Source organism: Delphinus delphis, chromosome 6, assembly GCF_949987515.2.
Source record: "Delphinus delphis chromosome 6, mDelDel1.2, whole genome shotgun sequence".
NCBI classification, from domain to species: domain Eukaryota; kingdom Metazoa; phylum Chordata; class Mammalia; order Artiodactyla; family Delphinidae; genus Delphinus; species Delphinus delphis.
In genome coordinates, this window is record NC_082688.1 from 66,269,220 (window position 1) to 66,291,499 (window position 22,280).

At 34.9% G+C, this 22,280-nt stretch overlaps 1 protein-coding gene across 2 annotated transcripts in view; it reads left to right on the plus strand.

Moving 5' to 3' along the window:
* Positions 1 to 22,280, plus strand: part of LOC132427360 (centlein) — a 147,496-nt gene that overhangs the window by 23,191 nt on the left and 102,025 nt on the right. For both annotated transcript variants that reach the window (XM_060014776.2, XM_069540773.1), the window contains exons 5-7: positions 10,740 to 10,831; positions 17,294 to 17,835; positions 21,703 to 21,877. In XM_060014776.2, the coding sequence (XP_059870759.2) occupies positions 10,740 to 10,831; positions 17,294 to 17,835; positions 21,703 to 21,877 (809 nt within the window). The remainder of the gene's footprint in view (positions 1 to 10,739; positions 10,832 to 17,293; positions 17,836 to 21,702; positions 21,878 to 22,280) is intronic.

Below are 22,280 nucleotides of genomic sequence, written 5' to 3' on the forward strand. Positions count from 1 at the left end.
TCTGTGTTTCTGAGCTTTTTTCTTTGTTTCTTTGTTTGTTTAGATTCCACATATGAAAGGCATCATATGGTATTTGTTTTTCTCTCTCTGACTTATTTCATTTATCATAATGTCTGTGAGGCCCATCCATGTTGTCACAAATGGCAAGATGTCATTATTTTTTATGGCTGAATAATATCCATTGTGTATATGTATATATGTATCACAATTTCTTTATCCTATCATCCATCAATGGACACCTAGGTTATTTCCATATCTTGGCTACTGTAAATAATGCTGCAGTGAACATTGGGGTGCATATATCTTTTCACGTTAGTGTTTTCATTTTCTTTGGATAAATACCCAGAAATTGCTGGATCATATGGTAGTTCTATTTTTATCTTTTTGAGGAACCTCCATGTTGTTTTACAAAGTGGATGCACCCATTTACATTCCCACCGATAGTGCACAAGGGTTCTCTTTTCTCTGCATTCTCACCAAGATTTGTTACTTCTTGTCTTTTTGACAACAGCCATTCTAAAAGGTATGAGATGATATCTCAGTGTGGTTTTGATTTGTAGTTCCCTCATGATTAATGATGTTGAGCATCTTTTCACATATCTGTTAGCCATCTGTACAGGCATATCTAGGAGATTCTGTGGAGTTTTTTTCCAGACCACCACAATAAAGCGAATATTGCTATAAAGTGAGTCACGTGATTTTATTGGTTTCCCAGGGCACATAAAAATTATATTTACACTATATTGTAGTTTGTTAAGTGTGCAATAGCATTATGTCTAAAAAATGAATGTACCTACCTTAATTAAAAAATACTTCATTGCTAAAAAATGCTAACCATCATCTGAGTTTTCAGTGGGTCATAGTCTTTTTTGCTGGAGGAGGGTTTGAAATATTAGGAGAATTACCAAAATGTGACACAGAGACACAAAATGACCAAATGCTATTGGAAATGGCACCAATAGACTTGGTTGACACAAACATTCAATTAGTAGAAAAACACAATATCTGCAAAGAACAGTAAAGCAAAGCACAATAAAACAAGTTAGACCTGTATGTCTTCTTTGGAAAAATGTCCATTTAGATCTTCTGCCCACTTTTAAATTGAATTGTTTGTTTTTTTGTTATTGCATTATATGAGTTTTTAAAATACATTTGGATATTGGCCCATTTTCAGATATATGATTTGCAAATAGTTTCTCCCATTCAGTAGGTTGCTTTTTTATTTTGTTTATGGTCTCCTTTGCTGTGCAGAAGATATTTAGTATGATGTAGTCCAACTTATTCATTTTTACTATTGTTGCTTTTGCTTTTGATGTCAGATTCAAAAAATCATCCCCAAGATCTAGGTCAAGGAGCTTACTGCCTGTTTTCTTCTGGGAATTTTAGGGTTTCAGATCTTACGTTCAAGCCTTTAATACATTTTGAGTGAATTTTTGTATATAGTATAAGATAGTGGTCCAGTTTCATTCTTTTGCTTGTGGCTGTCCAGTTTTCCCAACACCATTTAATGAAGAGACTGTCCTTTCCCTATTGTATATTCTTGCCTCCTTTGTTGTAAATTAATTGACCATATAAGCTTGTTTTTATATCTGGGCTCTATTCTGTTCCATTGATGTATGCGCCTATTTTATGCCAGTACCATACTGTTTTAAATATTAGCTTTGTAATATAGTTTGAAATCAGGGCGTACGTGATGCCTCCAACTTTTCTTCTTTCTCACATTGCTTTGACTATTTGGGGTACTTTGTGGTTCCATCAGATTTTAGGGTTATTTGAATTTGTTTTTTCTTTTGAAAAATGCCATTGGAATTTTAATAAGGATTGCATTGAATCTGTAGTTTGCTTTGGGTTGTATAGACATTTTAACAATATTGGTTCTTTCAATCAATGAGCATGAAATATCTTTCCATTTATTTTTGTCTTCTTCAGTTTCTTTCATTAATATCTTTTAGTTTTCAATACACAGGTCTTTCACCTCCTTGGTTAAATTTATTCCTAGGGATTGTTTTCTTAATTTTTCTTTGATAGTTCATTGTGAGTATAAAGAAATAGAACAGCTTTTTGTATATTGATTTTGTATCCTGCAAATTTACTGAATTTGTTAGTTCTTACAGTTATTAGCAGTTCTGACAGTTTTTGATGGAGTCATTAGGGTTTTCTGTATCATGTCATCTGCAAATAGTGACAGTTTTAGTTCTTCCTTTCCAGTTGGATGCCTTTTATTTATTTTTCTTGCTTAAGTGGCTGGCTAGGACTTCCAATACTATGTTGAATAAAAGTGGTGAGAATGGGCATTTTATCTTGTTCCTGATCTTAGAGGAAAAGCTTCCAGCTTTTCACCATTGAGTATGATATTAGCTGTGGGCTTGTCATATATGGCCCTCATTATGTAGAGATAGGTTCCCTCTGTACCCAGTTTGTTGAGGGTTTTAACCATGAAAGGATGTTGAATATAGTCAAAAGATATTCCTACATCTGTTGAGATGATCATATGATTTTTATCCGTCTTTTTGTAATGTGGTGTATCACATTGACTGATTTACAGATGTTAACCCCATTCTTGCATCGCTGGAATAAATCCCACTTGATCTTAGTGTGTGGTCCTTGTAGTGTATTGTTGAATTTTGTTTACTGATATTTTTTTGAGGACATTATATCTATATTCATCAGGGATATTGGCCTATAATTTTCTTTTCTTGTGGTGTACTTTTCTAGTGTTTGTATCAGGATAATACTGGCCTTGTGAATTGAGCTTGGAAAAGCTCCCTCCTCTTATATATTTTGGAAGAGTTTGAGAAGAATTGGTATTAATTCTTCTTTAAATATTTGGCAGAATTCATTAATGAAGCCGTCTGGATCTGATTTTTGTTTGCTGGGAGGTTTTTGATTACTGATTCAATCTCCTTATCAGTTATAAATCTATCCAGAGCTGGTTCTTCAAAAAGATAAATAATATTGACAAGCCTTTAGCTATACTTACCAAGAAAAAAGAGAGAGAACTCAAATAAAATTAAAAAAATGAAACAGGAGATGTTACACCTGATACCACAGAAATACAAAGAATCATAGGAAAATACTTTTAACAAATATATTCCAACAAATTCCACAACTTAGAAGAAATGGATAAATTCCTAGAAACATACCACCTACCAAGACTGAATCATGATGGAATAGAAAATCTGAACAGAACAATTACTGTATGTCTGTCTGTTTCTCCCATTAGGTCTCTTAATACTTGCTTTCTATATTTAGGTGCTCCTATGTTGGGTGTGTGAATATTTACAAATGTTACATCCTCTTGTTGGACTGACCTCTTCATCGTTATATAATACCCATCTTTGTCTCTTCTGACAGTCTTGTCTTAAAGCCTATTTTGCCTGATGTAAGTGTAGCGACTTCAGCTTTCTTCCGGTCCCCATTTGCATGGAATATCTTTTTCAATCCTTTTGTGTTCAGTCTGTGTGTGTCTTTAAATCTAAAGTGCGTCTTTTGTAGGCAGTATATAGATGGGTCTTGGTTTTTTATTCATCCAGCTACTCTGTGTCTTTTGTTTGGAGAATTTAGTGCATTTACAGGTAAAATAATTGTTGACAGGTATATACATATTGCTTTTTTGTTCATTGTTTACTGGCTGTTTTTGTAGTTCCACCCGCTTCCTTTATTCTTCTCCTACTCTCTTCCTTTTTGTTTTGATGACATTCTTTAGTGGTTTAAATATACTTATATTCCTGTCTATCTTTTTTTTTTTTTTTTGCGGTACGCTGGCCTCTCACTGTTGTGGCCTCCCCCGTTGCGGAGCACAGGCTCCGGATACGCAGGCTCAGCGGCCATAGCTCACGGGCCTAGCTGCTCCGCGGCATGTGGGATCCTCCCAGACCGGGGCACGAACCCGTGTCCCCTGCATCGGCAGACGGACTCTCAACCACTGCGCCACCAGGGAAGCCCCCTGTCTGTTTATCTTTTATGTGTTTTTTGTAGGTTTTTGCTTTGTGGTTACTAGGAGACTTACATATAACATCTTATAACTGTGACGTAAATTGACAGAAACTTAAGTTTTTTAAAAAATTTTATTTTATATTGGAATATAGTTGATTTACAATGTTGTGTTAGTTTCAGGTGTACAGCAAAGTGATTCAGTTATACATATACATATATCCATTTTTTTTCAGATTCTTTTCCCATATAGGTTATTACATAATATTGAGTAGAGTTCCTTGTGCTATAACACTAGGTGCTTGTTGATTATCTGTTTTATTTATAGTACTGTGTAAATGTTAATCTCAAACTCCTAATTTATCACCCCCCACCTTTTCCCTTTGGTAACCATAAGTTTGTTTTTGAAGTCTGTGACTCTGTTTCTGTTATGTAAATAAGTTCATTAGTATGATTTTTTTACGTTCCACATATAAGTAATATGATATTTGTCTTTCTCTGTCTGACTTACTTTACTTAATATGATAATCTCTAGGTCCATCCATGTTGCTGCAAATGGCATTACTTCATTCTTTTTTTATGGCTGAGTAATATTCCACTGTATTTATGTACCACATCTTCTTTGTCCATTCCTCTGTCGATGGACATTTAGGTTGCTTCCATGTCTTGGCTATTGTACATAGGCTGCAGTGAACATTGGGGTGCATGTTCTTTTTTTTCTGGTTTATCCCACTTTAAATAATATTAAGATTAATTAGGAACTTCAGGTGGTTTCAGCCTAATCCCTCTATTATTAAATTCCCAATCAATGTTTCATTTACTGGTTTTAGCATCCATTGGTTATTGTTATCAAAATTCATTATTTCATTTGGGCTTGCAACACAGCAATTTTCTGATTTCAGCATTTTTTGTGCACTTTTTATCTGGAATTCTATGAAGAAGAATATGGATAACTATTTGGTTATCCTGAAATACAGTTTGTACAGGAAAGGCAAGAAAAATCTTGATTACACCTCTTTACCAATTTTCATTTGGTGACCTAGCATCCTTCAAAGGTGATCAATGAGTTGGTGGCTTTTGTTAGTGTTAGAAACTCAGAACTTCTGTTGATATATTTAAAGATTTTTTAACCCATTGAAGGCATTATTCTTTTTGATATTCAGATTGTTTCATCTTAGGTCAGTGGGAGCCTTCATAGTATATTTTGTTTTGTGTATTTTTATTTATTCTGGATTATTCTTTTTGTAAAGTTTTTATTGGAGTATAGTTGATTTACAATGTTGTGTTTCAAGTGTACAGCAAAGTGAATCATTTATACATATACATATATCCACTCTTTTTTAGATTCTTTTCCCATATAGGCCATTACAGCGTATTGAGTAGAGTTCCCTGTGCTATACAGTAGGTCCTTACTGGTTATCTATTTCATATATAGTAGCGTGTATATGTCAATTCCAATCTCCCAATTTATCCTTCCCCCACCTTTCCCCTCAGAACCATAAGATTGTTTTCTACATATGTGACTCTATTTCTGTTTTGTAAATAAGTCCATTTGTGTCTTTTTTTTAGATTCCACATATAAGTGATATCATATATTATTTGTCTTTCTCTGTCTGACTTACTTCATAAAGTATGACAGTCTCTAGGTCCACCAATGTTGCTGCAAATGGCGTTATTTCGTTCTTTTTATGGCTGAGTAATATTCCATTGTATATATGTACCACATCTTCTTTATTCACTCGTCTGTTGATGGACATTTAGGTTGCTTCTGTGTTCTGGCTATTGTTAATAGTGCTGCAGTGAACATTGGGGTGCATGTATCTTTTCGAATTATGGTTTTCTCTGGATATATGCTCAGGAGTGGGATTGCTGGATCATATAGCAGTTCTACTTTCGGTTTTTTAAGGAAACTCCATACTGTTCTCCATAGTGGTTGTACCAATTTGCATTTCCACCAACAGTGTAGGAGGGTTCCCTTTTCTCCACACCCTCTCCAGCATTTATTGTTTGTAGACTTTTTGATGATGGCCATTCTGACCAGTGTGAGGTGATACCTCATTGTAGTTTTGATTTGCATTTCTCTAATAATTAGTGATGTTGAGCATCTTTTCATGTGCTTTTTTGGCCATGTGTATGTTTTCTTTGGAGAAGTGTCTATTTAGGTCTTCTGCCCATTTTTGGATTGGGTTGTTTTTTTTGATATTGAGTTGCATGATCTGTTTTTATATTTTAGAGATTAATCCCTTGTTGGTCGCTTCATTTGCAAATATTTTCTCCCATTCTGTGGGTTGTCTTTTCATTTTGTTTATGGTTTCCTTTGCTGTGAAAAAGCTTTTAGGTTTAATTTTGTCCCATTTGTTTATTTCTGGTTTTATTTTCATTACTCTAGGAGGTAGATCTGAAAAGATATTGCTGTGATTTATGTAACGGTGTGTTCTGCCTATGTTTTCCTCAAAGAGTTTTAAGTATTCAGTCTTAAATTTAAGTCTTTTATCCATTTTGAGTTTATTTTTGTGTATTATGATGTTAGAGAATGTCCTAATTTCATTCTTTTACTTGTAGCTTTACAGTTTTCCCAGCACCACTTAGTGAAGAGACTGTTTTTTCTCCATTGTATATTCTTGCCTCCTTTGTTGTAGGTTACTTGACCATAGGTGCATGGGTTTATTTCTGGGCTTTCTATCTGGTTCCATTGATCTATGTTTCTGTTTTTGTGCCAGTACCATACTGTTTAGATGGCTGTAGCTTTGTAGTATAGTCTGAGGTCAGGGAGCTTGATTCCTCTAGCTCTCTTTTTCTTTCTCAGGATGGCTTTGGCTATCTGGGGTCTTTTGTGTTTCCATACAAATTTACAATATTTTGTTCTAGTTCTGTGAAAAGTGTCATTGATAATTTGATAGGGATGGCATTGAATCTATAGATTGCCTTGGGTAGTATAGTTATTTTGATGATGTTGATTCTTCCAATCCAAGAACATGGTATATCTTTACATCTGTTTGTGTCATCTTTGATTTATTTCATCAGTGTTTTATAGTTTTCTGAGTACAAGTCTTTTGCCTTCTTAGGTAATTTTATACCTAGGTACTTTATTCTTTTTGATGTGATGGTAAAAGGGATTGTTTCCTTAATTCTCCTCTCTGATCTTTCATTATTAGTGTATAGAAATGCAAGAGATTTCTGTGTATTAATTTTGCACCCTGCAACTTTTGTTGGTGTCTCCAACAACATTTTTATATCCAGCTTGTGTTAAGTAGAAGTGAAATATAAAGGAAAATAGATTTATGGGGAACCTTGTGCAAAGAGGCTTGTTATGAATAACAGAAGATAATCCTCTCACCTCTATCACTTATGAAATTCCAATGACTTTAGAAGCTTTGTGTGGGGAGCCAGGGAAAAAGACCAAATATATATTTCTTACTGTATGTTATGGCAAGTACCCTCTAAAGTAATATATTCACTTTTCCTAAAAGTGAAGAAAAAAATAGTAATATTGATGCCAAAAACTCGACCTCTGTGCCCTGGTGCCCAATTGAATCTCAGAGACAGAGTTTTGGGTGAAGTAGGAAAGAATAGCTCTATTGCTTTGCCAGGCAAAGGGGGACACAGTGGGCTCCTGCCTTTGAAAACTGTGTGTCCCAACCTGGGAGGATTTGGTGAGGAGTTTTACAGCAATAGTTCAGGGGTGAGTTTGCCGATAAGATTAGGGTGTGTGCAGGGCCTGCACTCTTTTAATCTGGTCTCAGGCCATCTCTTGATGAGCTTCTATGGTTCCTTTAATCTGGCCTCAGCTGGTCTTCTCTGGAAGGAAGAATGCTAACATCTTCCGTTTGTTGGGGATTTTTGTTCTGTAAAGAGCTCAAAGGTACTGTTGTGTGTATCCCTTGAGGTGAAACCAGGACCTGCCCCAAGGCTGCACTATTGTTTCTTGGCTGCTCCTGCCTTGTCTCTGTAGCCCCTCCCTTCCATGATTAGCAACTGTTTGAATCTGCCCTTTGGGACTCAGGGAAGGTCATGGAGGCTGGAGTCTGTTCTCTACAAACAAGGAACGGGAGGACACAGAAAGGCTTTCATACCCAGGAGCCTCCACAGGGTCCTGCTCGGTTTCAGTATTTTTTAGGAAATTGCCAATACACAAGATACCTATTCTCCTTTCTTTATATCCCAAGTTGATACAATCACAAACAGACCTTTAAGATAGTGTAGGAAGCATCATATTAAGATGAGTAAAAATATAATTGTAGGGGAGGAATAAGAATTTTCCTTCTACCCTTCTTAGCTGAAACCCCTATAATAAAAGATTAGCAAGAGGAAACCAGAAATTTATTAATGTTTATACCTCATGGTATACACATGGAAGAAACCCAGGGAAGAGTGAGTACTCAAAGAGGTGGCTTTAGAATTCAGGATTACATACTGTCTTAATAGGGAGAGAGGAGGAGGGATGTAGGCCTCTTAGGGGAGAGTAAATGATTTTAGAAAAGATGAATGGGCCCATAGAAGACTAGCTGAGATGAATGATAGTTTGTAGTAAAGCTTGTCTGGGTATAGTGTGGACTTCTAGTTTCCTCTCCTGTGATAAGAGTTAATCTTCTCTGGCTGATGAAACTTTAGGGGAGTGGGTAATAACACTCAAGTTCCTTCTGGAGGGTCTTCTGGCAGATAAGGGGAGTTCAGAGAAAGCCTCTACCTGCATTTGCAGCTTTTGAAGTTCCTACTGCTGAAAATAATCAATATACCAAAGTGGCATATATTAGGCTGGCATATTCTGCAATCCCTTATAATGATAACAGATTTTTAATATTAATTTGTTAAAATAGCTAAAAGAGAATCTAAAAGAAGGAGAAAAAGTTGCAGAAGAACTTACATTAATTTATAATGTAATCCAGGAGAATTAAGGGGACCAAAAAAACATAGGCGATAGAGAAAAATGTTTAAACAACTATGAGTAAGCAAAGTTAAAAGTTAAAAAGAAAAAGTGGGGAGAGAAGAAACTCCTGAGAAAGAATATAAATCAGAACGAATTTGTATAGTGGTAAAAATAAAAGTAAAGCATTTAAATCCACAATTTTTAAAATAAATTTCCAGTAAGGATAAGCATATTCTCACACATCCACCAAAGGACAAAAATAGAACTGTATATTTCTAACTAGGTCCTCTTGGTTCACTTCCCAAATCCTGAGATCCTTGAAGGGGAAGGGAATCAAGGGGCAGAGAGTTGGGTCTTTGTTCCTCTCCATGGCCTGGGCCTAGCTGCCATGTATTCTTTGTAAAACCTGTGAAGGTGAGAAACAAAGTTTTCAACAGAAAACCACAAGTGAACATGGTCTTCCAGTCCACCAGGGAATCTTGCACACACCTAGGAGCACAAAAGCAGCAATCAAATTCATTTTTAAATCAGTCTTCAACATTTATATTGTTGGAGTTATTTAGCTACTTTTAGCACTCTACAGTCTTTGAATATAGAACTATTTTCTTATTTTTAAGTGTAAATATTTTACTTAGAACTATAGCAGATATTTAAATGACTAGAACAGATGAATTGTATTTGCATATTATTTCTATATTGCTGAAAGAGTTTTGTAAATGAATTCAGCACCATGGTGTTAAGGGACTAGAAAAAGAAACTCGGGAACCAACAGATTATCATCAAGATAAAGGTACATATTCCCCGGGTGGCAAATTCTACCTATTCTAGCTTTTATTATCCTTAGGATAGTGTTCTATTTATTTCAGGAGTACAGAAGTTTTAATTGGATATGTCATGTTTCAAAGACAAAAGAAATGCCTAATTCACTCTAACAAACTTGTTAGTCACTGTTTATACCAAGAGGATTTCTACTCTACAGAGAGTAATATTGTTTTCTTTTTTCTTTGTTGATAAATCAAAGTTTCATACTGACCTGCAGCAGCCAAGCATACTTTAAAGCAAAATCATCTCAGACTAACACAGATATGTATCCTTTTAGCTTTATGCATTCTTTTTGCCCCCTTTTTGATTCTTTGAGAAATGTGTATTTCAAAAATAATTCAGTAAGAAAATGTTTAATTTGTCACCATAATTTATCTTCTAAGAAAAAAATATTTATAGGTTTTAATGTATTTCAATTCTAATAATATTAACTGAAGTTTTATGATTTTTTTTCCTTTAATGTTGTTATGTTGCTTATACAGTTTTGCTTGTTCGAAGGGGTTTTATTAGTCAAATGCCTGGGTAGTGTAGGAATGATTTGTAGGAACAACTTTACCCATTACCTGGGTTTCTATTTGTTATAAAGTCACTTTTTCTGGAAATGTGATTTTTATGCTTTACTCTGCCCAGTGCATGATCTTTTACTTTAAAGAAAGGTGGTGGTAGGGGGTGTTACAGTTTCAGTCTACCCTAATTCTGTTACTGTTTGCTTTGTTCAGCAATCACTCTGATCCTCCTGGCAGGGAACAAGATCCAGAGAACAAAACTAGTAGTGACTGTGTAGATAAAAAGGCAGTGAATTCTGCTTTTAAGGCAAAGGGGAATGATGTACAAAAGAATGAAGATGGGAATAAAAATACAGCATTGTTAACCTGCAGATCTGTTATACCTTTGAAAATCTTACGCTGCAAAAAAGAAAGGGACACTATAAAGATACATAATTGTGAGACTGAAAATCTTGAAAAAGGTCACCATTCAGTTACTGGCCAAATACTTGACAATAAAATAGACTACGTTATTCATAGTTGAGAAACCATACACCCCTTTTTCTTAAAATGACAGAACAGCGTTTCAGGAGCATATGAGGTACCATAATATATTATTTATTCTCTGCCAGAAGAACTCTTTAGATACGGTGAAGATGATGGGGTCAAGAAGAGTACTCCAGAGAAGAATTGGAAAGAAATGTCGGAGCAGACATTGCAGAAGGTAGTCTAATCTTTACGATATTGAACTGAGCAAGTTAAATCTGAATTTTAACATAAAGGATTATATTTTAAAACGAGGCCTCATGAACTTAAACCTTGTGTGAATCCTTAATTTAAATTCAAAATCATTGGTTTACAAAAATGGGGTTAAAAAAATCAATGTTAGTGAAGTAAATGTGGAAACACTCATGCTTGTGTTGACATAGGTTTAAAATATTTTCAAAGATAAAAAGAATGATAACAATAGAAAGTATAAAAATTTACCCTCTATGTGTTTATTAGGTATAACTTAACTATTTTACTTTCTCTGTTACATTTCAAAACGCATACAGATGTACAATATTTGAACTAAAAAAGAAGCATAGTTTTAGCTTTATGCAGTAAAATGGTAATATGTTTATAATTTTAATTTTAAACTTGAAAATTATACATGTCTCATCTCATTTTAGATAAAAATTTATGCCCATATGATTTGGTATAGCTCTCCCTGTTTTAATAGAACCACTCTGTATAAACCCTATACTCACTTTACAACATGGCTATCTTTAATAGTAAAATGTTGTTTAAAAATCTTAACATTTATCTTTACAACTTTGTACTTAATTTACATTTTTGTATATAAATAACATTGTCATCAGTTTCAGTTAAGTGGGCTTGGTTTTATTTTAATACTTTTTGTTATTGTTATAAAGGAAATATTCTTAGAAAAAGCTGGAAGTTTACAGATATATAGACAAAAATATTAATGTAGCTACTTACATTTTGTATGTCTGTGAATTGATTCGTAGGAAATCTAGTGATATACAGCAGATGATATGATTCCTTATACTCCTAGCACTTGCCATATGCTCAGGTAACACAGGCCGTCATCTCATTATTACTGAATGACACATATCAGTTTCATATTATAACGTAAAGAACAAGAAATGCTCATGTTCATTATCTTAAGATAAAATAAGTAATTGAAATAATGTATGTACTGCCAGCTAGAACGTGATACAGTTTATAACAATTTATCTTTTTTGTTTCAGAACACTATTCTTTTTTGCCAGGTTTTGTATAATTTTTATTTCTGTGGGTATATTGTACTACACTACTACTTACTATGTTAGGGTAGAAACCTAGAGAAGTTTATTATTTCATTCCAACTGCCATAAATGATGTGGAGGAGGAAAGGAATTTTTCCTCTATTCTTTTAGGTTCTCAGATGAGATACCCCCGGTAATAAAAAGACAGATTAACAGGAAAAAACAAACAGAAGTTTAACAACAGGCATACCTCCTGTATACATAGGAGATGCCCAGGAAAACTGAAGTAACACCCTGAAATGGTCCAAGCCGTCACCTTATACACCTTCCTCAGCTAAAGACAAGAAAAGATGTCAGGGCTGGGCAGTCAGTTACTACTCAGTTTTCAGATCCTCTCCTTGTGTCTGCCGTTTCTTAAAAACAACCAGCTCAAGATAAGACATATGTCAAAGAGACATTTTGGGGTGGCAAAATTCTGCTCCCCTTCATTGACTACTACCATAGTAGATCCAGAAAGCCATTTTAAGTCTTAAAAGCCAACAGAAATTGTTTTCATTGGACCATGTGTCAAATTAGTGTACTAATTTGTCACTGTTTTTTTAAATATTAACCTAATGCAATTGTATGAGTCATGATTTAACCCCTTTAGTTGAGTTCCCTTATTTTAGAAGGATATATATGAAATTCATTCAAAATGGGTTTAAAAGACAGTAAAAACATGAAAACAATATTTGTATAATACATAGTAGAAATGAAACATATAAGTAGATCCTTTTTAAAATAATGTCTTAACATTTCACTCTGTTAAGGGATAAGTTGTGTCCCCCACCCAAATTCTTACGTCAAAGTCCTAATCCCCTGTATCTCAGAATGTGACTATATTTGAAGATGGAGGTCTTTAAAATTTTAATTAAGTTAAAATGAGGTTATTAGGGTTGAAGCCACCCAGTCTGTGTACTTTGTTACGGCAGCTCTAACAAAGTAATACACAAACTTTAAAAAGTCAGATGTTTTATTTCAGTTTTGAAAGGAGCCATCTTTTTGGTAAATTAAATGCTCAGTACTGGACTTGAGATGATCTAATACCACACAAACCAAATGCCTTTAACACTTCCTCAGACTTTCATTTTCAAATATATATTGAAATTTTCCTTTCTGTTTTTGGAGAGGTGAAATCAGTTTGACAATTGTTTGAGAGTATACCTTGAATAACACTTTAATATGTGCTATGGACTTTCCCTTATCAAATTCTTTAGAAGTAGTATCTCTCTTGTCCTCCATTTTAAACTTAAATGCAAATAATTTTGACCAGTTCTTATGTTTAAACATAGATTCACATTAGGCAGTTAACAGACTTTAAAGTCTTTTAAACATAACAGACCTTAAAAAGGTACTCTTCCACTGGTATCTAAAATTTTCATGAGTTGTACCCAATCTTAAAATAAAAAAAATGCCAATTTCCAAAACTGAAATCTCAAATTTAAGATGTTTGTTACATTTCTTCATTATGTTATATTTTAATCAAAAGTATAAAGTTGAGGGGCTTCCCTCGTGGTGCAGTGGTTGGGAGTCCGCCTGCCGATGCAGGGGACGCGGGTTTGTGCCCCGGTCTGGGAGGATCCCACATGCCGCGAAGTGGCTGGGCCCGTGAGCCATGGCCGCTGAGCCTGCGCGCCCGGAGCCTATGCTCCGCAACGGGAGAGGCCACGACAGTGAGAGGCCCGCGTACCGCAAAAAAAAAAAAAAGTGTAAAGTTGATTTAATAGATAATTCAGCAATATTTAGTGCAAGTAATTATATTTTAGATCAAGTAATATTATTAACTAGCTGTTATGATTAACAGTAATAGAGACAATAATGATAATGATGATGATGATGATGATGAACCGTCTAGAACTTACCGTCTACTGAGAATTGTGGTATATGATCATATTTAATGCTTGTAACCTGTAAAATAGCTGTTACTATTCCCATTTCACAGATGAGGAAACTAAAGGTAAAATAGGTTAAATATTTTACCAGGTAAAGCAATCAGAGCTAGAAGTGAGATCCAGACCAGGCTCAAAATTCAGTTTCCCCTAGATTGCACTGCTTCTTACTAATATTTTTATATCACCACTGTCAAAATCATTTTTTAAAGGTATAATTGTTTATTTTCATAAAATAATTTTTAAAAATACAGTCTCTTCTATTCACTCCACCCTGGAATCTAACATGCTAAAATATTTTAAAGTATATTTATGAAAACTATACTGTTTGGGGCAGTGATTAAAAACCACTGAGAGAAACCAAAGAGAAAAAGGTGGTATTCTTTTTCTGCTTGTAGTATTTTTTAGTAAATGGAGACTATAATTTCGTGATAGAGTGATTTGGAAAAAGTAAAAATGTTCATGTATTCCTGAACACTGTATTTTCTGTCACATTATCCAGCTCTCCAATAAAGTATTTGCATTGAGAAAGAACAACAGAATTTGTTTCACAGAAATATACAGAGGTCTACAATATTCTGGTAGAAACTCATATACCTCTATCTCAGGTCAAGAGTAAGCCCTACAAAGACATAAGTCCAACAGTAGGGAGTATATCATACTATGGAAAAAACTGATTAAAATTAGCTGAGATTCTTCATATTGTGTTGGGAAATATCCATGTCCCAGGGCAGCATAACCAATCGGTAAATGACTGTTGAATTAAATGAAGGGGGTTGAACTCACAAGAAGACTAAGGGTGCAGAAGGATCAGAGAGGACTGAAACTCACATTAGGAAACAACTTAGATCTTCACCATCATGAGTCAAGTCCAGTAAACTGGAAAGTGTTAAGAGTATGCATAAGTTTTTTGTGTATTTCTCGAATATTATTTTAAATCATTGGTTGTCAATGTATCAATAATGTTTTCTCCTTTGAAGAATTTGTTTTAAGGTAAGTATGAGTCCATATAGTTTTTCAATTGTTGTATTTTTTTGTCACATTATCCAGCTCTCCAATAAAGTATTTGCATTGAGAGGGATCAATAGAATTTGTTTCCCAGAAATATACAGAGGTCTACAAGTAGTCTGGTGCAAACTCATATACATCTACTCCAGGTCAAGAGTAAGCCCTGTTAAGACCTATAAAAGTTTCTTGCTTGACTCTTTCTTTCTTGACCCTAGTTCTTTGTCCATTTTCCACATATATCTGGGAAAGTCTTCTTCCCCATACGGCTTGTGGAATAGTGGGATAGGCACAAAATCCTGAACTTGAATCCCAGTTTAACCAGGAAATGTTTACGTCTGTGTGTTAAGTTTTCAGAGCTTCCATTTCCTCTTCTGGGAAGATAATTATCAATTCTGCTTACCTCACCTGTTTTTGAGATTATCAGACGAGATTGTGTTTATTAAAAATTTTTATAAATGGTAAAATGTACTATAAAGGAACAAAATTTGCCACTCCAGAAGTCTCTTTGGCATATGGATTATTTTGAGTCAAAAATTATCAGGGCCCAAAAGACTCAGGAAGAAACTTTGACCTTCCACCTGACTGCCTAAGAGAATGAAGATAGAGGACCTATTCCAGGAAGGGAACTATCACCATAGATAACTGTAGTATAAACTAGGTGTGTGTTGTCAGGGAAGAATCTAGCAAATTGTCTGTTAAAATTTCTCTCTGTGTCCTGTTGTCTCTGCATGGTTCAGCAAACATTTGTTTACCACGAATTTGCTTTTCCATCTCCTTGTTAATTGCCTTCCTCCTAAACCACTAGCACCAACATCCTCTTTTCTCTTTAGCTGAAAATGGTATTTAAGGCGAGGAGGGTTTTGGCCATTTCATTGAGTTACTGTGTTTTCCTGGGTCTCTCCCATGTACACATGTTATAAAACCTTTGATTTTCTCCTGTTAATGTGTCTCATGTCAATTTAATTCTTAGACCAGCCATAAGAACACAGAAGGGTAGAGAGAAATGTCTTCCTCCGCAACAGTGCTTTACAAACAGTGTTGAAATCAACTCCTCCTTGAAATTTTTGTACTCATGGCTTAGAATCAGTTGCTCTTTCCTTTATGTCCAGACTTATGGCACTTAGATTCTATCCTTTGTTAGCTTTATTTGTGCAATTGTCTTTGTTTCTGAATAGTTTTTGAAATTAAGTTCAAGAATTATATATTATTTCTGTGTCCTACAACATGAACACTGTTTAATGAAATAAATGTAAAAAAATTAATTCATATGAAACCTTGAAATAATTATTTTAACATTGTTAGATTCCTTTTTTTTTTTTTTTGGTAAAAAGTTCCTGTATTGTATAAACTAAGGACCTCACAACTATTAAAATTACATTTTTATAATTTAGGAAAAAGCAGCCTCAATAGATCATTTTGTATTTAGGTCATCAGTTTTTCATATGATAGTTAAATATTGAAGGCTAATTTTATTTTAATAATAAAGTTTCCCTATGTACTGTTTTCAGACTTTTTGTATAAATTGTTTTCCTCTGAAAGTATTCTTTTTCACGAGTAGTAAAATGAGGGGGAGCAAAATATATCACCCCAAAATATGTCTCTTTGGCATATTGATTATTTTAGGCTGATTATTTTTAAGAAACTACAGACATAGGAAAAGCTCTGAAAACTGAGTAGAAGTTATCCCTTTGTAAGAAACATTTACATTTATAAGGGAAATCTCCATTTGTAAGAGGGTATACCTTGCTGTACCAGGAAGATGAAGATGACCAAATCTCTAAAAGTGTAATCAGTGGAGAAGGCAAGGACCTAAATCTGCTTAACAGCCAGACCCTTGTTTACTGTGCTTTTCCTGGGAACCTCCTATAACTGACTCCCACCCACCAAAATCTTACATAGTCTTTAGATGAAAATGGTATTTAAGGTGATGGCTTAGGCCATTTCGGGGAGTTACTCAATTTTCCTGGGTATCTCCCAAGTATACAGGAGGTATACGTGATATTAAATTTTTGTTTTTCTCTTGTTAATCTGTCTTATATTATATATTTATATAATATATATTTATATATCTTATATTATATTTTTATATTCTTATATTTTTCTCTTGTTAATCTGTCTTATATCAATTTCATTCTGAGACCAGAAAGAACCTAGAAGGGTAGAAGGAAATTTTTTTCCTTCCCAACAGTAGACTATAAAGCCAAAGCACTTACAGTCTCAGAGAACTCTGCAGAGCTTATTAGCATACTTAGTTCTGTGTCACATTGTATAGAATTTTAACTTCTTTTACCATCTGTCCTTTATTCAGCAGATGTATTATTGCATTTTAGAATGTATTTATGTACACCACCTTAGAATTATTTAGAAATTAAGTACTTTAGATTTATTTTGTCCTTGTGCTAAATGAAATTTTATTTTCATAAGTTAGAAATGACAATAAAAATACAGTACATTCCGGTTTTGGACTTTTAAAAGAATAAATTAAACTTTTCTATTTAGGTCATTGAATTGGAAAATCGGCTAAAATCTTTTGAGAAAAGGTCAAGAAAATTAAAAGAAGGGAATAAAAAATTAATAAAAGAAAATGATTTCCTGAAATCCCTTGTAAAACAGCAGCAAGAAGACGCAAAGACCAGAGAAAAAGAGGTGGAACAACTGCAAAAGGGAAGTAAAGATGTAGAAAAAGACAAAGCTGAACTTCAAGTAAAACTCAGTGAGCTGGAGATAGAAGTCACTTCCCTAAGGAGACAAGTGGCAGAAGCTAATGAGTTGAGAAATGAAAATGAAGAGCTGATGAATTCAGTAGAGAAATTACAGCGTTCAGCAGACAAAGCTAAATCTGAGATGGCCACCACGGAAGTGAGATCTGGATCTAGACAATCTGATTGTAAGGCAACCACTACCAAGGTTAAATTTAAAGCGGCCAAGAAAAAGCGCGCCGTGGGTCGTTACCACACTGTTCTCAATCACTCCATCAAGGTCATGAGCAATGTGTTTGAGAACCTCAGCAAGGACGACTGGGAGGATGTGTGCGAAAGCAGGTAAGGCTCTCATTAACTTAGCTCAGTGGTGGGGACACTGTGCATATGTAAAGCACCAGCAAGTGGAGATTGAATTTCAACTACTGTCGATTTGGTATTCAGAAAAAATACTGTCAGATCCTTTGAAATATCTTGGGAGGTCTTGTTCTGAGCTTATTGACTGAAATTTGCATGCAAAATTAGCCACAACTGCATGAGTGTTTGAATAGGTGCCAGGAAACCCAAAAGAAGGCAATGCTTGATTTCTTCCAGTGATGCTATTTTCATGCAGTCATGAGGCTTGAAATTGACAGTTTGGCAGGTTGATTTAATTTGCTGGCCCTTTGCATATTCACCACTGACAGCTAAGGATTCCCAGGCAAGCCTACTAAGTCGGTTTAGTTATCTTGTGACATGGCAACCTGGGAGGAGAAACATTTTTTCCCCTTAATTTAGTTAGATAAATTTTGAATGACCCATTTCAGCTTGTTACCAGATGTCTACAAGCTGTTTAACATCCTTTAAATTAAGAACCATCTTCACTAATTATTTCATGTATGTATTATGCAAGTCATTGTGCTAACTTTAATTGAAGGAGGTTAAAAATTAGTTCTTTAAAGTTAAAGCTCTACAGATTCCTAGTTTTAAGTTATCTAACCCCTAGTGAATAACAACAGGGGAATACTAAAAATCTATAATATTTCTTACCCTTACCCCTGGCTATACATTCATACATTGAAGCACATCAGTAAAACCACAAAGGCAAGTGGATAATAGAACACCTCTTTTTATACCTAGATAATACGGAAGTTTAATGTGGCCAGAATTGTTAACAGACACATGGAACAATTTTCCATAGTTCTGTCTTGGTTTATGATGGCGCATATTTCCTTTTATTTTCCCAAGTTTTTTTTTTTTTTTTAAATCTGCAGTCATGATCTGTTTTAGATTTGGGATGTTTCTGGATAGTTTTCTTAGACATAGATCTGAAACATTTTAAAACGCAATTCTCAAACTTGTTTGCATATTAGAATCACCTGGGGATCTCATAAAAATTCCAAAGCTCAGGCCACATCCCAGAACAATTAAATCATAACTTCTGGAGTGAGATACAAGCTTCAGTATGTTTTGAGGCTCTCCAGCTGATTCCAATATGCAGACAAGTTTGCGAACCACTGTTTTAAACGATCAGTGGTCATGCCTCTGGTCTTTAGACAGGTGAGAAACTCAAAAACAAATTTACGAAAGTAAGGAAGAAAGACCAAATCTGCTTTCCTGTCTCTTTGTTACCTCTTCTAAGGTTTTCTTCCCTGTTCTCAAAAGCAGTTAGAGATAAAATCCTACTTAGCTTAAAACCCACTAAGGGCTTCCCTGGTGGTGCAGTGGTTGAGAGTCCGCCTGCCGATGCAGGGGACACGGGTTCGTGTCCCGGTCCGGGAAGGTCCCACATGCCGGGGAGCGGCTAGGCCCGTGAGCCATGGCCGCTGAGCCTGCGTGTCCGGAGGCTGTGCTCTGTAACAGGAGAGGCCACAACAGTGAGAGGCCCGCGTACTGCAAAAAAAAAACAAAACCAAAACCCACTAAGTGTTTATCTTTGTCTTCCAGGAAATTCTGGTTTCATCTACTAATTATATCTCAGCCAGTTGGTACTACCACACTCTTCATAATATAGTGGTACATATTTACTGGTGTATGTATGTCTGAATAAATATGTGAAAGTTAAGGAATACACTCAGTTCAATTTCATCTTCTTGGTGCATGTGCAGAAGGTCACGTATTTTGGGGGATGTATCACACTATATCTCTTAAAACATAGGATTGTCATTTAAGTTATTAGCAGTGAAACTCAGTTTTACACTGTGAGGATTAATTGTTACATTTCCTGCCTGACAGAACAGTCTCAGGAATCACTCAGCTGCAAAGAATTCTCAAGCAATTAGAAATCCCACAATGGAGCCTCAGGACTTCAGGACATTCTATTTCTTTTAACTTTTCATAGTCTGAAATATAAGAAATTTACTTGGATACTGAGGAAAATAGAACTTGGCCCTTTATTTATTTGTATATAGAATATTATATAATTATTACCTTATGAAAATTTATTTCCCATAGTTGAATAATATTACAAGAGCATGATGTCAAAGAACAAAAATAATATGATTTAGTAACAAGCATGAAGACCTCTATTCATGGGAAAACATGCATGGATAAGGGGAGTCCAGTGCCTAACAAGCTGTGGAGCACTCTTTCAAGGGTTTTGGGGCAGGAGGGAGTTTTATAGAGCATTATAAGAGGCAAAGCAGAAACAGGGCATGATTGGCTAGGAGGTCAGGGATTTTCTTGTAAAGCTAGCGGGTCCTATTTTCTAGGGTAAGGTAGCTAGCTAAAGTTCGCAAACTAGCTAAAGCTGAATTGGAGGATTCTGATTGGTATATGTTAGCTTTCCTTGACAGTGATGCATTTCCCGTTAGTGCAGCTGACTTAGGTTCCAGTTTCTGACACAGGCCGGGCCGCTGGGGCAGGCTGCATTTTGTGGGGTCCCGATATATGAATTATCTTTATCAATGCCCATTCACTGATAGGTAATAATCAGGAGTTGTTAATACCTAGAAGAAGAAAGACAGAATTTCAGCAAAACATGTTTATCAAATCTGTGGATAACGTGACACTGAAAGGGCTGGAAAATAGTTTACAAGATAGAATCAAAATCCCCAAAGATCTCAATAGACTGGGAAGATATAGTTATCCAGAAGACTACAGGGTCCTTTACTTGGCTATAAAATGTCAATTGTTCAACTATGCAATGGGAAAATATGGCACTTTGTAATAGTGAATGTAAAAGTATATTTTGTTAAATCCTGTAAGAGTCTCAGTACAATATGCATGCTGGAAAAGCTTATACAAATTTAGTCTACATCTACCAGGAGTACTACTAAATACTTCTCATTGTACACTCGAAGTATGAAATTGAATTCTGGACATAATGCTCCATCAAAATAAGCTGGTGTACTTTTCAAGAGGGACCAGGAAGGGAAAGCATCTCAAAAGCATTCATGTTAGGAGTACTTGAACAAGCTAGGGATGTTTTCCTTAGAGATGTTGCAAGCATCATATAACTATATCCAAATAGTTAGATCATCCATGTGGAAAAGGGATTGAACTTAAATTTCTGCTCAGCATCAACACCAGCACTTCTAATCTTCTTCCCTTTATTTTTTTCTTTAATACAAACTATTAACATACTGTGTTTTATATATACATATATAAAATTTAGTCCTCTTCTTTGTCACCTGTCTCCCCACCCCACTGGGCTGAAAGCTACCTGAAGGCAAGGAGTTTAATCTATTTTTTTTTTCACTCACCACTTTACCCTTGTGCCCAGAAAAGTGCCTGGTACATAGTTGGTGCTTAACAAGTATTATATTGAATGATGAATACCCATAAGAGATGGAACTAGATCAATTCATGAAAGGCTCAGAGATTCAGATTTCGTTCCAGACTAGGAGACAACTTTCTTTTAGAAATATTAAAGCTTTCTGCCCTGGGTCAGAAAGTAGTGAGTGTTCCAACCCTGCAAGCGTTGAAACATGTGCTTCCTGAGTTAACACTTGGAGAAATACTATAGAAGTGATGCTGCAAGCATGTGATATTAGATAATCTAACTTCTTGATGAGATTTTATAATTTTGTAAAATATATTTAAACAATTTTCTCTCAATATATTTAGAGTAATTTTCTCTCTTAACAATGAGAATCAGTAAATGCCCAAATTAAACTTGTAGCTACCTATATAAACTGTGCTGTAATATTATTTGGTCTTGAACTTAAAGAGGTACGTTTAACAACTCTTCTTCTTGGGCTTTATATCCCCCCTTTTTCCCAAAATCAGTGATTCTGAAGCACAGACCGTACAAAATTTGGGGAAAATTATTGTAGAAACATCCCAGAAAATAAGTCCTACAGAGGATAGAGGAGACCAGAAAGAAAGCCAAACAGAAGACAGCCAAATGCAAGGCAAAGAAATAGTACAAATACATCCAAATGTAGATGGAAAGACTCCAAAGGTATATCACAATTTTGCTTAATTATAAGCTATGTTTTTAATGTTATCTCATGCTTCATAACTTAAATCAATTTTTGTTGCCAGTGATTTAATTTAAATCCTTAAAAAATTGTTTTCTTTGGAATATACAGTGAAAATACTCACTTTTTAATAATTTTCAGGTACTAATTTAGTATAATCTTTTGCATAGATGAACATGGAAATAGATATAATTTTCCTGAATATAAATCTTAAGGTATTTATCTTTCAGCCAAAAATAAATGAATGTGATAATAAGCTCATTGCTGTTTGCAGGTATATAAAATATATGAAAAGAAGAAATTTCTGTTTTTATATTAGCCTTCATGATAATAAATTATTTAGTCTGACTAAATTTTTAAATTTCTGATTTCTGTGTAATGTAT